The sequence below is a fragment of the Arachis duranensis genome, chromosome 6 (assembly GCF_000817695.3).
Source record: "Arachis duranensis cultivar V14167 chromosome 6, aradu.V14167.gnm2.J7QH, whole genome shotgun sequence".
NCBI lineage: Eukaryota > Viridiplantae > Streptophyta > Magnoliopsida > Fabales > Fabaceae > Arachis > Arachis duranensis.
In genome coordinates, this window is record NC_029777.3 from 93,990,961 (window position 1) to 94,004,995 (window position 14,035).

General features: G+C 37.1%; 1 protein-coding gene across 1 annotated transcript; it reads right to left on the bottom strand.

The window, feature by feature from the left end:
* Positions 1 to 477: 477 nt before the first annotated feature.
* LOC107494693 (GLABROUS1 enhancer-binding protein-like) lies at positions 478 to 2,008 on the bottom strand. The gene has a single exon (XM_016115732.3). It carries the CDS (start codon positions 1,936 to 1,938, stop codon positions 742 to 744), a length of 1,197 nt encoding a protein of 398 aa, XP_015971218.1. The 5' UTR covers positions 1,939 to 2,008; the 3' UTR covers positions 478 to 741.
* Positions 2,009 to 14,035: the final 12,027 nt, after the last annotated feature.

Below are 14,035 nucleotides of genomic sequence, written 5' to 3' on the forward strand. Positions count from 1 at the left end.
GCATATATAACACAAAATCGTTAGGCATATAACAAGATCGGGAGGCATATAACACAGCAACCAATTAGTTTAAATATGAACTATACTAAAGATGCACTTCATACAGTTTCAGACAATGTATCATTCTGAGCTATCTGAAAATAATATAGAAACGGTGAAACAAATATTCTTCGGATAAAAAATAATCTATCCACTTAATTATTTTCAGTCATAAAAGGATTATTAAAGTTTATTGGCTTTTAACTCCAAGAGAAACATAATTAACAGATAATTGTTTGACTTTGCTTAGTATTCTCTTTCATTGTTTTGTTCTGTAATTCTCATAGGTGAGTTATGTTTCTTCTTGAAGTTAATGATCTGCCATGGAAGTACGCCAAATACTTGAAACTTAAAAGTTATATCTATATACAGAATTTTGTTAAAATTGCTCATAATCTTACTATGACAGAATAAGAACAAGCCAAACAAACAATAACGTTGAAACTAAGCTGCAGGGAAATCAAAATTGAAAGATTGTCAAATTGGTCTCTTGTGAACAAGCTCATAATCTTACTATAATCTTTTACTACAAGCCATCCATTTTGCTTCCCTTTCCTCCAACTCCCAAACACAAAATTCTTGAATCAATGGAGATAAATATATATCATAAAATACTAAACTGCCATCAACCTAAAACATACCAAAATAAAATCAAAATGCCAGAATCCAAAAAAACAAAAAAGCAACCAAGATATATTATACCTAGGAGGACGACGAGCTATTTGCTTGACATAATAACTTAGCCTGTTCAGCATAGAATTCAGCTATCTCCGCATACAATTTATTTTCAGCATCTTCGAACTTTCTCCACTTAGCCTCGATCTCTTCCCTCTTTGAGACTCCAAGCAACTCTATTCCCTTTCTAATATAGTCTTCACCGAAAGGCTTACCAAAAGTCCCATCATATTTCAACATTGAAGTCAAAGCTAAACTAGTCCCAGACAATTCCTTAATCCTTGAATCCAAGGGTTCAGAATTCAGCGCCTTCTTGGGGGTACTCTCCCCAGCCTTCTCATTATTAACCTTATCCTTTTTCGAAGCTTCGTTGCGCACTGTTTTACCGCCCCGGCCATCGTGGCCCCAAACATTCTTTCCCAACTGAAATGCTTCCAACTCGTGCGGCTTTAAAGTTGTCCCCTTGCCGCTCTTCTCTTTGGCTAGATTGTTCTCAAACTTCTTCTTCAGCCGGTGGATCTTATCCTTCAATTGGTTGCATGATGCATTTGACCCAATCAAATTCGATCCCTTCAAGAAATCGTAAAATTCTTCAGCGCATTTATAGGGTTCCTTCCCTGTTTTTGCGATGAACTCAGCCAGGCCTTTCAAGATACCTATCTCATCTTTCTCGCTGAAAACCCTCTGAAAGAGGGATTTCGAAACGTCACGTGATTTCTTCGAATCCTCTTCGTCAGAGGCCGCGTGATCCTCCTGTGCCTTCTTCCCACGTTTAGCTTGCTTCGAGTGATCGATACTGTTCTTGGCTGCTCGCTTTGACCCGGATTTGGCTTGACTCACAGCAGACGAAGGTGGAGACTTCAACTTTGAAGAGGATTTAGCGTTTTTCGATAGAGCCTCTGGCTCAGGCTCAGGCTCGGGCTCGGGCTCGGGCTCGGGCTCGGGCTCGGGCTCGGACTCGGGTTCCGGTTCCGGCTCCGGCTCCGACTCCGAATCGTCTTCAGAAGAAGACGAGGGTTTGGAAACCACTTGCGGTTGAGGCTTCCTGGGAAGCAGCACGTGCTTGTCACGTTCATCTTCGCCTTCATCGGTGTCTTCGTCTTCCTCAGATGAAGTTGCTTCATCCTCTTCCTCGCTGCTATCTTCTTGTCCGGGTTGAGGCTTTGGAACCTGCAGTTCGTCGTCAGAGTCTTCGGGAGGAGCGACATGCTTCGGCTTCCCCATGGAAACTCGGAAATGAAGAGGGAAAATGTGAATTTGGATTAGGGTTTGTGTTGGGTTCACTCTGTGGACTGCGGCTTACTGGCGTTATATATATATATATATATAGACAGCAATCTCGCGAATTTTAAAAGCATGGTTAGTAAAGTATAATTAAGTATTTTTTAATCTTCAAATAAAAAATTAAAAAAGACAGCAAAAAAATAGAATAAATTATTAAAACAGTATCTGAAAATTTATATCAACGATAAAAATAATTCAAAAAATATTCACGATAAATAAGTTACTATATATTAAATTTAAATATATATTTTAAAAAAAATTAAAATCTAAGTATGATGTAATTTTTTGTAAGTATTACTAGAAGAATGAAATTTTATTCTTAAATTTTGATAATTTTATGTGAAGTAAATTTGTTTAAAATATTTTATCGTAAATGACCACATTATTTTAAAAAATAAAAAATATATATAGAGATCGAATTTGGTATTGAATTTTTTTGTACATCTTTTAAATATTTACTAAAATCTTGTTGAAAAATTTTGGATGAAATAAAAAAGTTATTTGCTAAATAGAATTTTTTTGGTTATTTATTAAAAATAGAGTAAAGTATCGTTTTTGTCTTCGACGTTTGGGGTAAGTCTTAAAGTTGTCCCTAGTGTTTAAATCGTTCTATTTATGTCCATAACATTTAAAAATTAATTCAATGTTATCCTCCCGTCATCTACACTGACGGAACACTAACAGAACTGTCTACATAGATAATGAACGTTGCTAACCTCAAACGTGTGTATTGACACGTATGTCCCTTCGCACCTGTTATTACTTTTAGCATACGAAACACTTATATATATATATACCCAGGCATAACAAGGTAATTTGTGGCACCAGATAAATTTTTTATGGCAACTACATCAGCATAACAAATACCACAGCGTGTGATCTAAAAGAAAATGTAACAAATAAGTAATGAATCAGCACAGAGTTCATAAGAGCTAAAATGTTAAAATCAAATTTCAGTAAATCATCTCAACTAGAGAAAACAGCACATGGTTCATAAGGTATTAGTTAATAACAATATATAACACTAATAAGTAATGAAGAAGAACACATGGTTCATGAAATTAATAAACAAATATAGATTACAGCTAAAGCAAGTTTGATCATCAAAACCAGGACATTCAATTTTATAACACACAAATCTCAAATCCAGCATTTAATTATATATGAAATGCAGTTAAATATACTTTCTCTAACAATCAGAACCTAGAACCCTAACAATTAGAAACATACCTTCTCTAACAATCAGAACCTAGAACCCTAACAATCAAAAACAATACACATTCAGAAGCTAAAACCCCCAAAATTAAAAACCATATAATCGCAGAACCTCCCCAATTCATAGAACCAAATTTAGGAAAAACGAAACATACCTTCTCTATCTCGTTTGGCCATTTTTGTTCATCATCATCATCATAGTCACACACACCTTCTTCGACATTAAAATGAGAGAGAGAGAGTGAGGCAATCAGCGAGAAAGAGAAGATAGAGAGTGAGCTAGAGAATGATTACCTAGTGAGCGCATGATGGTGGGCGACAATAGGAGGAAGGGGTTCGGCGCTGTTGGGAGCTTGGGAGGGATTTCTTTGAGCGCCACTAGGTTAGAGTTTCTTTGAGTGCATCTGATTTGGGGGTGGGGTAATGCCAAGGGGTTAGTGGTCTAATAGTTTTTTAGGATTTTTAGTTGACCGATTCGGTTCAGTTCGGTTCAGGTTTCAGTGTCAAAATCGAAAATCGAACCGAACCGCATAAAAAACAACAAAACATGAATTTTTTGATTTTTTTCAGTTTTTGATTTGTCTGCTTTTTTGTTTTTTCAGTTTGGTTAGTCAGTTTTGTTCGGTCCGGATCGATTTTGAACATCCCTAATAGCCACCAGCATCCCCTTGGATGTAGCTTCCAGTCATATCATAGGATGCATCTTGATGGTTGACTGCTAAGACTTGCATCCCAGTCAAGTGTTGAGAGATCATGCTAATCTGCTGGGACAGTATCTTGTTTTGAGCCAAGATGGCGTCCAGTGTATCCGCCTCCATGACTCCTCTCTTTTGAGTAGGCCCAGTATTCATAAAAGGTTCCTCTCAAAAGTGTGTAGATACTAGTTATTGGCAACCATCTCAATAAGCTCATCTGCCTCTTCAAGCGTCTTCTTCACGTGTAGACAACCACCTGCAAAGTAATCCAATGACATCTTGGCCATCTCAGAGAGGCTATCATAAAAGATCTGCAGCCTGGTCCAATCTGAAACCATGTCAGGAGGGCATCTTCTGATCATCTGCTTGTATCTCTCCCATGCCTCATAGAGGGACTCTCCATGTTTCTGTCTGAAGGTCTGGGCATCCACCCTAAGCTTAGTCAGCTTCTAGTGTGGAAAGAATTTGGTTAAAAATCCAGTGATCACCTTCTCCGATTCCATGTGTCCAAGCTCTCTTTGGACTGAGAATCAAGTCACTTTTTTGCTTTGTCCCTTCCAGCAAAAGAGAAGAGCATGAGCTTGTAAACCTCAGGGTTCACTCTGTTCGTCTTAACAGTGTCACAGATCTGTAGGAAGTCATATATGAATTTGTTGGGGGTCAGGTGTGGGTGCAGTTTATAAGCCAAGCACCTTCCTTTCTTGCTCTTCAGCGTGCAGATTCCCTCCATTAGTTGCCATGGTGGGTTCTTCAACTTCCTTCTCAAAAGTTTCCTGGAGATTCTCTCCAGCTTTGTAAGCTTTAGCTTGTTGCAAATATCGCCTCAAGATTCTTTCAGGTTCAGAATCAAACTCGAAAAGGGGTTATTTTTTCCTGTTCCTGCTCATAAACAACAAGAACAAAGAAAAACTGGGAGTCTCTATGTCAAAGTATAGAGAGCTCCCAGTGAGATATCCTATTAAAAAAAGAAATTAAGTAAAACAAAGTAAACAATTGACCAAAAAAATTTGAAACAACAAGTGTAAAAATAACTTAAAATTTTTCAAAAACTAAAAAGACAATAACCCTAAAATTTTCAAAAATAAAAATAAAAGAAAAACCTTAACAAGACACCAAATTAAAAATTAAAAATTATATGAAGATTAATAAGATAAAATTCAAAAATCAAGATAAATAAGCAAAATATAAAATTGAAAATTAAGAAGAAATTAAATAAACAAAAACTAACAAAAATACCTAATCTAAACAAGAAGGCAACGGCGCCAAAAATTTGGTGCGGGAAATCGAATTCTCACAACTTAACTAGCAAGTGCACCGGGTCATCCAAGTAATACCTCAGGTGAGTGAGGATCGATCCCACGAGAATTGTCAGACTGAGTAAGCAATGGTTATCCTATTGGACTTAGTCAGGCAAATCAGAAAAGAGGTTTGGTGAGTTGTAAACGCATAAACAATAGCAAGGGAAATAAAGAAAGCAATAAATAGTTTAGTGTGAGAACAATGTGAGAAAACAATTAAGATTTCGGAGATGTTTATTTTTTCCAGATTAAAACATCTTACCAACTATTTTAACAATGAATGATTCATTCTATGGCAAACCATAAGTGTCTAATTGATCATGACCAGCCATAAAGCAGATTTGTGCTTCATATTCAGAATCTTTATCCTCATCCGAATCATTCTCTAAATCCTCCTATGAAGCCATAAGCATTTTCTTCTTTTCTTCCTCTTCTTTCCACTTCCATCTTCCTTCTCTACTCCAACCCCCTCTTCAACCACTTCTACCACCCTTTGTCAGCCACTCTTACCGGCGGCACTGATCACCGGTGATCACCACTTTCGGCAGTCCCACACTCTCCTCTCTCCTCTCTTTCCCCATTTCTTCTTATCTGCTCTCTCACTCACATTCTCCATTACCTTCTTCTCCCTCTCAAGGTATTCTTACCTTTCCTTTTTCTTTGTTTTGCTTCTCTCTTTCCTTAGTTGCATTTCCTTATTTTTCTTCTTAGTTAACTTCTTTTTCATGCTTACTTGTTTGTTTGCTTTTTCTTCTTTTTTCTATTTTTTCATGGGTATTGAGGGTAGAGATCTCTCTTGCATTAGTGGGTTCATTTGTTATATTTGATTTTCTTGCGATATGTGGTGCTCTATGATGGTTGATGATGCTTTGTAGGATGCTACATTGTTGCATTTCGTCCACTTGTTCAATGCTTAAGGGTTGCACACCAAGTGTTCGATGAAAGGCAAATATGAGTTTTGCTTCAAACTTGACTTAATGCTTTCCACTTAGTGTTCTTTCTCACTCACTTATGTATTCCTATGTGCATTGAGCCCTTTACTCTTCATGTTTCATATTTCCTTGCTCACCCCTTATGACTTGCTTCTTGATTATTGATGTTTGAGTGTATACTTCTCATGCGTCTTTTTTGCATGCTTATACCACTCACGCATCACATGCTAGTGACTTGCCATTGTGTCCATTGTTGTCTTAGTTACATGTTGCAGCTGTCATGTACTTAAGCCACTTATTCTCTTATGGCCTTCCTTCTTACTTGCATGTTTTCCATCCTTAAGTGTTTACTTGAGTTAATGTCTTTTCCTTTCTCCATTTCATAAGATGGTCATCAAAAAGGATAAGGGAAAAGCACCGAAGAAACAATCTTCCAAAAAGGCACTTCAAGGACTCACCAACAAAGCGCACCAAGCACCTCAAGCTAAGCCCCTCCTCAAGAAGGCAAGGAGCATCATTAATATTGATGCACTAGAGAAGGATAACCCTGCGAGGGACCCAACTAAGTTCCCCAACCGATACTGTGAGCTCGTATACCCCATGATAATTGAAAGGAACTATCACGCGGAGCCTCTTCTTGCCCCTCCGGCTCATGTTGCTCCATTTGTGTTACCCCGCATCGAGCGGCGACAGCGGGGGTTCCTCATGAGAAAGCCACAGGAGGCCAACTTATCTTGGGTTGTGGAGTTTTACACTAACTACCACCTTCCTTCTCCTCAATCAGTATATGTGTGGCGGAAGCAAGTTCCGGTTTCCGAACAGGCTATTCGGCAAGTGCTTAATGTTTTGGCCATACTGGCGGATGTGGATGGTTATCAAAAGCTCTTGCACCAGCGCGATGACTTTGAGTTTGTTTTCGATTGGGATGCCATTCTCCGAGTCATTGCCGTCCCGGATGCATTTTGGATTCGAGGTAGGATGAGACCCCGGCCCAAGGGCATTAATGCGCGTTATCTCACTGTGGAAGCTCAGGCATGGATCCAAATCTTAGCCCATTATGTGTTCCCAAGCACCCATGGGTCATCTATCACCGCCGAGCTAGCCTTATTGATTTGGTGCATTCTTACCGAGAAACCGGTCAACATCCCACCTATCATCCGTCAAGCCATGGGACGTATTCATGCCAAGGAAAAATTGCCCTTCCCCGCTTTAGTGATGGAGTTAGTTGCCGCAGCCGGTGTTTTTCGGGAGACTAAGGATCGGAAGGCAATGATCTCGGTGGAGGGCAACGTCGTCCCAACCGGTAGATATCTCAAGCCTCCGGCGGACACCGGGAACCTTGACCTAGCCATTCCCCCGGGCATCCCCACTACTTCATTCACACCACCAAGGTCATCCCACCAACGCCTTGAGGATCTCCATAAGAAGATAGATCGTTCTGAACGGCGAAACCAACGCCGGTATGCTTACCTGAAGAAGCTTTTAAGTGTTGTCACCCCACCTATGGAGGAACCGGATATCTCCACATCTACCGCTACCTCAATTGAAGATAGCGATGATGAGAGAGATGATGGACTTTCCGGAGCCAATCACCCACTGCACATCACTCATAGCACGGAGGACCGTGCTAAGTTTTAAGTGTGGGAAGGTCGGTCGACCGATCTTCGTAGGTAATACCCGAATAAATTTTGAATCCCTTTTGCTAATTAGGATAGATTGCATAATTAGGTTTTTGTTTTTGACACCATTTGCATGATAGTTATTTCTTGTTAGGTCTACTTGGTTAGAGTAATGATTTGTTTTTCAAGGAACTAGAATTTTAGGGCAGCCTACCAATTTTGAAAAAAAAAATTGATGTTAAACTTACTTGAAGAATGTAATTTAGAACATGAATTTTGAGGTGAGAACACAAGCAAGTGAGACTTGAGCCTAATTGCGTGGCTACATCTTATAGCCACTTATCTTCCTTCTTGTGTGCAATTGTTCTTTCTCTATAATTTTGATCCTTGATTTGTTTAATTCTATATGTCCAAGCATTCCTTGTATTCATGCATTTATATTATTGAGGCCATTATTTCATTAGCTCACTTACCCAAATAGCCTACCTTTTACTCTCCATTGTTAACCAATTTTGAGCCTACGCTTAACCAATTATTCTTTATTTTAGCACATTACAAACCTAAGGCAAAAAACAATGAAAATCCCTTGTTTGGATCTTTGATTAGCTTAGACTAGTGAGAGTATTTATTATTTAAGTTTAGGGAGGTTTGGGAACATCGGTTGAGAGAAAAGGGTATTTTTGTTTTGCATTTCTATATTTGGGAATTAGGTACATACTCATGTATTAATCAAATGTTAGACCTTATGCATTGATGTTCTTGTATACTGCTTGAAAGAAAAAAATAATGTGGAAAACAAAAAGAAAAATTAGAAAAGAAAAGAAAAGAAAAAGAAAAAGAAAAAGAAAAATTAGAAAAAAAAAAGAAAAGCAATAAAAAGGGGACAAAATCCCCCAAAGTAAAGCTCAATAAAGATCAATGCATAGGTGTTGTGAAATAAAAAGGAAATACATGAGTATGCGAAAAGTGAAAGATGGGTAGTTAGGGTAGTTTTGAACTTGTATAGGTCATTGTATAGGTTAGGTGGGAGAGCCTAGGTTAATCAAAGATTCAAATTCTAGTTCACTTAACCATATGTGATCCTACCTTGACCCTAGTCACATTACAACATTTGAGAAAGACCTCATGATATTTGTATGCATGCATTGAATGATTGTTGATTGTTAGATAAAGAACAAATTTTGGAAAGTATGAAGTAGAGGAGAATTGAGTGATTAACCCTATACACCGAGCGAATAGAGTGCAAACACTTCCGGTGAGGGTTCGAAGCCCAATTTCTTGTTTGCGGCTCTCGCGAGCGTTCTTCATGCAAGTTGTGCGCATTTCACTTTGATGATTAAAATTGGTAGAATTCATGCATTGCTTATCATTTTGCCCTACGTGCTTATATGTGATCTTGGAAGATTGATTTGCTTGTGACCAAGTAAGTAGTAGCATTTATCTTAGTTGCATTCATATAGGTGGATTGCATTTCATGAATCTCATTCTTTTGTAATCCTTTGGTCTTTTGCTTTCCTTTAGCATGAGGACATGCTATAGTCTAAGTGTGGAGAGGTTGATAAATTCCGTTTTTAGGGTTTATCTTGTATAAATTTTGAGGGTCTTATCAATGGTCTTTCACACTTATTCATATAAAAATGCATGATTTTGTGTTCCTTTCCCAATTTTGCTTCATGGATGGAAACATGCTTCTTTTACACTAAATTATATATATTTTAATCCTCCTCCATTACCATTCGATGTCGTGATCTGTTTGCCAAGTGATTTCAGAGCTTATAAGGCAGGGATGGCTTAGAAGAGAGGGAGGAAGCATGCATAAAGGAAAAGAGCATGAAAAATGGAGCTTTGGAGTTTTAAGCAGCAACGCGTACGCATACCTTGCGCGTACGCGTGGATGGCGCTACCAAGATCGGCGCGAAGAAGCCAAAGCCAGAAGCCAGCGCATTTGCACAGCTAAGCCAGAACTTCATGGACGCGCAGGCACGCTTGACGCATGCGCGTGGATCGTGAAGCTCCAGGGACGCGTACGTGTGCTATGCGCGTATGCGTCGATACCGCACGTGACTTTTAAAGAGAAAACGTGACCAGCAATTTTAGGACAGTTACAGACCCTGTTTGGAGCAGAATTCTGGCAGGAAAAAGCATAAAAAGACCAAGGATTGAGGGATCCACATCCATTCACTCAATTTTACACACATTTTCTAGATATTTTGGAAAGTTAGTTACATTTTGTAGAGAGAGAAGCTCTCTCCAACTTCTCTCTAGGATTTTGCTCTTTCCATTTCAATTTCTCTTGGATTCCTTTGGTGAGATCAATTGCTAATTCACTTTTACTTTGATTTAAGTTATAGATATACTCTCCTACTCTCAATTAGTGTTCTTTTGATTCATTCATTTTGGATCTTAGATTTGTGACTTTGTTACTTTGATTTTGATCAATGAAGTAAGGAATTTCATTCAATTGTTTGATTGTTGATGCTTGCTTGAGTTAGATTGCTTGAATTCAATTTCTTTTCTTAATTTCATAATGTCTCTTACCATTGCTCACCAATTGTTTGAGAAAATGACAACCCTAGCTATGGAGTAGGTTCTTCTTTCTTGGCTTAGGGGTTGAGTTGTTGGAAACACTTGAATAGTTAATATCAATTGTTGACTATCAATTGAGAAGTGTTAATTGACTTGTAGGCCACTAGAGCTAGACTTTCTTAGGACTTGTGACTCAAGTTGATTACTTTCACTTGACTTCCCTCCATGATTAGAGGTCAACTAAGTGAAGTAATGATTGATTGTTGTAGCAATTGATGAAAGCTATAATGATGGAACTTCTAATGCTCACCCTTAGCCAAGGCTTTTATCTTGATTAATTATTATTCATTATTATTAGCTTAAATTCTTACACCAAACTCTTAAAACCACAAAAGATTCCTAATCAATGATGTGCATTCTAAGGCAATTCCTAGGGAGGACGACTTGGGACTAATACTCTCGGTTATAGATTTTAGAATAGTTTGATGTGAAATTTGCGTGTCGGTTAGACTATACTCACGATTGGATTTATTGATAATTTCTATGCCGGCATAAAAATCTCATCATCAATTAGCCTTCTTAATCTCCTAGCAAAAAAGACAACTTCATCATCTGAAAAACTATAATTGGATTCATCATTCAATGATTCAACTTTTGATTTTAGGGCCACTCCTTTCTTTTTCGTATCTTAGCTAGTGTGTGTGATTTCATATGCTAGATGTTTGCCTCTCAACTTATCATAGGTTAAAGGACTTAGGTTGTTGCTCTCGGCTAGGACAATAGCTTTTGTTTTTCATTCTTATGTAAGGCTTCTAAGGACTTTTCTCACAAGGATTTGTTTAGTGTGGGTCACGCCTATAGCATCCAAGCTGTTTATGATGATTGAGAATCTCTCAAAATATTTCATGGAAAATATTTCATATTCTTTTCACAGCATATCAATCCTTGTTTCTTTGACTTATTTGATACCTTCAGGTGTAACTTGGAGTTTATCCCAAATCTCTTTTGCTATCTTGTATTTAGATACCTTCCTATATTCCTCGAAACTGATAGCACAGTACATCAAGTTGATAGCTTTGGCATTTAACTCGACTTTCTTCTTTTCTTCATCATTCCATTCGCCTTCTTTCTTTGGAGTCACCACTCCATCAACACTTGTCTTGGTTGGCACTTTAGGACTACTCACAATAATTTTTCATATGTTGTAGTCAATAGATTAAACAAAGATCCTCATTCTTTCTTTTCAATAAACATAATTTGTCCCATGAAAGAAAGCAGGACTATTGTTTAACTGACCCTCTGTTAGAGTGTAGGCCACAGTGTTTGCACTCAAGTTGTTAGCCATTGAAATTTTCTTCCAAGCTGTGAAGCTTGAATCTTGAGACCTAGCTCTTGATACAAATTAAAAGTTCTTGTTGGTTTAGAGAAGGGGGTTGAATCTATGTCCTTCTACGAGATGGATTATGCAGAGACAATTTCATTTTGTATCATAAATCATGAAAAACAGAATCAGTGCAGGAAAGAAGAAGATGACACAACCATGTATCTTGGTTCAGTTGTCTCGTGTAATGCAACCTACATCTAGTCTTCATCACAACATCAGTGGAATTTTCACTATCATATCAAATATTACATATACCAATTTCCTAGAATTCAACCTGATTCTATCTGAGACAAATCAAGCTTCTACCTAAACTTGACTTGACTAGAAAACTTCCTAGGCTCTTAACATTCTAAGTGCTTACCCAACTTAGCAAAAGATACAACTCAGACATCAGAAACAAAACAGAGATACAATCAAAGGAGATTTGAAATAAATCTTGGCTTTTCTCTCCAAGTTCCTCTCTTTACCTTTTCTCTCAATGGCTGTTTTTTAATGCCTCTCTTTTATTCCTTTTACCATTGAATAGAAACAAAGAAAGACATAACATACAAATAGAGTACTTAAAGATAAACTATGAAGGAGATGATGATTTACAGCTCAAATTCTATATGTTGAACCCAAATTTTGAACTCTCAAATATAGCTATTCATCTTGGCGGAATGCTCCCTTTAGTATAGGTGTAATGCTTCCAAAACTTCAAACTTAGATTTGTGAGGTTTCTCTATTCTCTTCTCTCTAGTTTTCTCTCCTTGAACAAAAGTGAAGATTGTTTTTCTTTTTGTATGAACTCTGTTTCCTCAACTAGGGCTTGTTCATAAGGTCAACTTCTTAAATCTTGAGATGTTTAAAATTTCTCTTTCTTTTTCTTCCATTATTCCAAAAAATCAAGGATTAAAAATCAATGTTAAGCACGATAGCAGAAGAAAGAGTAGTGGCAATTAACTTTCTCAGAGAACTTGACAAAATCTAAGCCCTTAATCTTGTACTTTGTCCTCAAGTTTCATCATCAACCATTGAGTTACAACAGAGCAAGATAGCCACCAGCCCACCACTTTCTTCAGCTTACTCAAAATAGTGGTGCAGAGGGAAGGAAAAAATAGTAAGCAATTGACTTGCATGTAAATGAAAACAAATTACCTTTAACCTTTCTGATTGTGCTTAACTTGCTTTTGTTGATCTTAATTTGACAGGGCTTCCTTGATTTGTTTTCCCTTTCTTCCTCTTTGGTGTTAGAATGAAAAAGTAAAACTCCATTTCTTCTTTGTGATTTATTCGAAGTGAACTTAGCAGAAGCTTAGGGTTGCTTTCCCTTTGACTTGATTGGCATTGGGCTGGGTTGTGGTTTCAATTTCAATTTAGCCATCTTGAGATCGCTTTGCTTTTGCATTTGGGCTGCATATTTAACATGGGCCTGCAATACTAAGTCATTTCATCAACTTCAATTGGCCTTTTAACCCAAACAACACTATGTTTGTCATCACCAAAATGTTATTATTTGTTTGCTAAACTTAATATTTTGTAAATCCTTTCTTTACTGTTGCAGAAGCATATTCGAAACATGAAAGGTTGAAAATATTTTCTCTAACATAATTTTATCAGTAATAATTTTTCCACACAATTTTAATTGTGAGGTTGTTTTGAACATTGTGAAATTATATTTATCGATGAATTTAAAATCTTGTAACCGCAAATATAACCATTCATATCGGGCATTTGAAAGAATCATCGGGTTTTGGTGATAATACCTTTTTGTAGGTTCTTTCATAGTTTTGCTGAATTTTTTATAGTAAGATATTCATTTTTCAATCTTTTGTCAAGATGACGACAAAGAAAAATCATTGTCGTAACGCGATATTTTCACGTTGTATTATTGTTTGTCTTAATGGCATTATGAAGACCCATTGAGTCAAGGTAAATTTTATCATCTACAATATTCGTGTTAATAACGTGTTGTGAAATTAAGATGGATAGATAAAAATAGAGCTAGAAAATTATAGGAGAGAGTAAGAGAACTTTGTTATTAATTTTCAATGTGTCACTCAATATAGCATAACACATTCACACAAATATTTCATACACAATATTCTTCTCAAAGGAATTAAAATGCTACTTGAGATAAGTAGTTATGTGTGTTCTCTTCTATGTGTTATTCTTAGTGTGTCGAAACCAATATTCTAAAAACCAGACTGGTCGTTAAACTGTTCTAGTTACTGGTTTATTGGTCTAATCAATTCAACTGTGGTCCAACTAGAAGAACTGATTTATAATAAAAATAATAAATAAAATATAAAAATACACTAAAATATAATTATAGCCTAATATAAACCTTAAAATGTCATCCAAATTAAAGTAGTACATCAACCAAAGT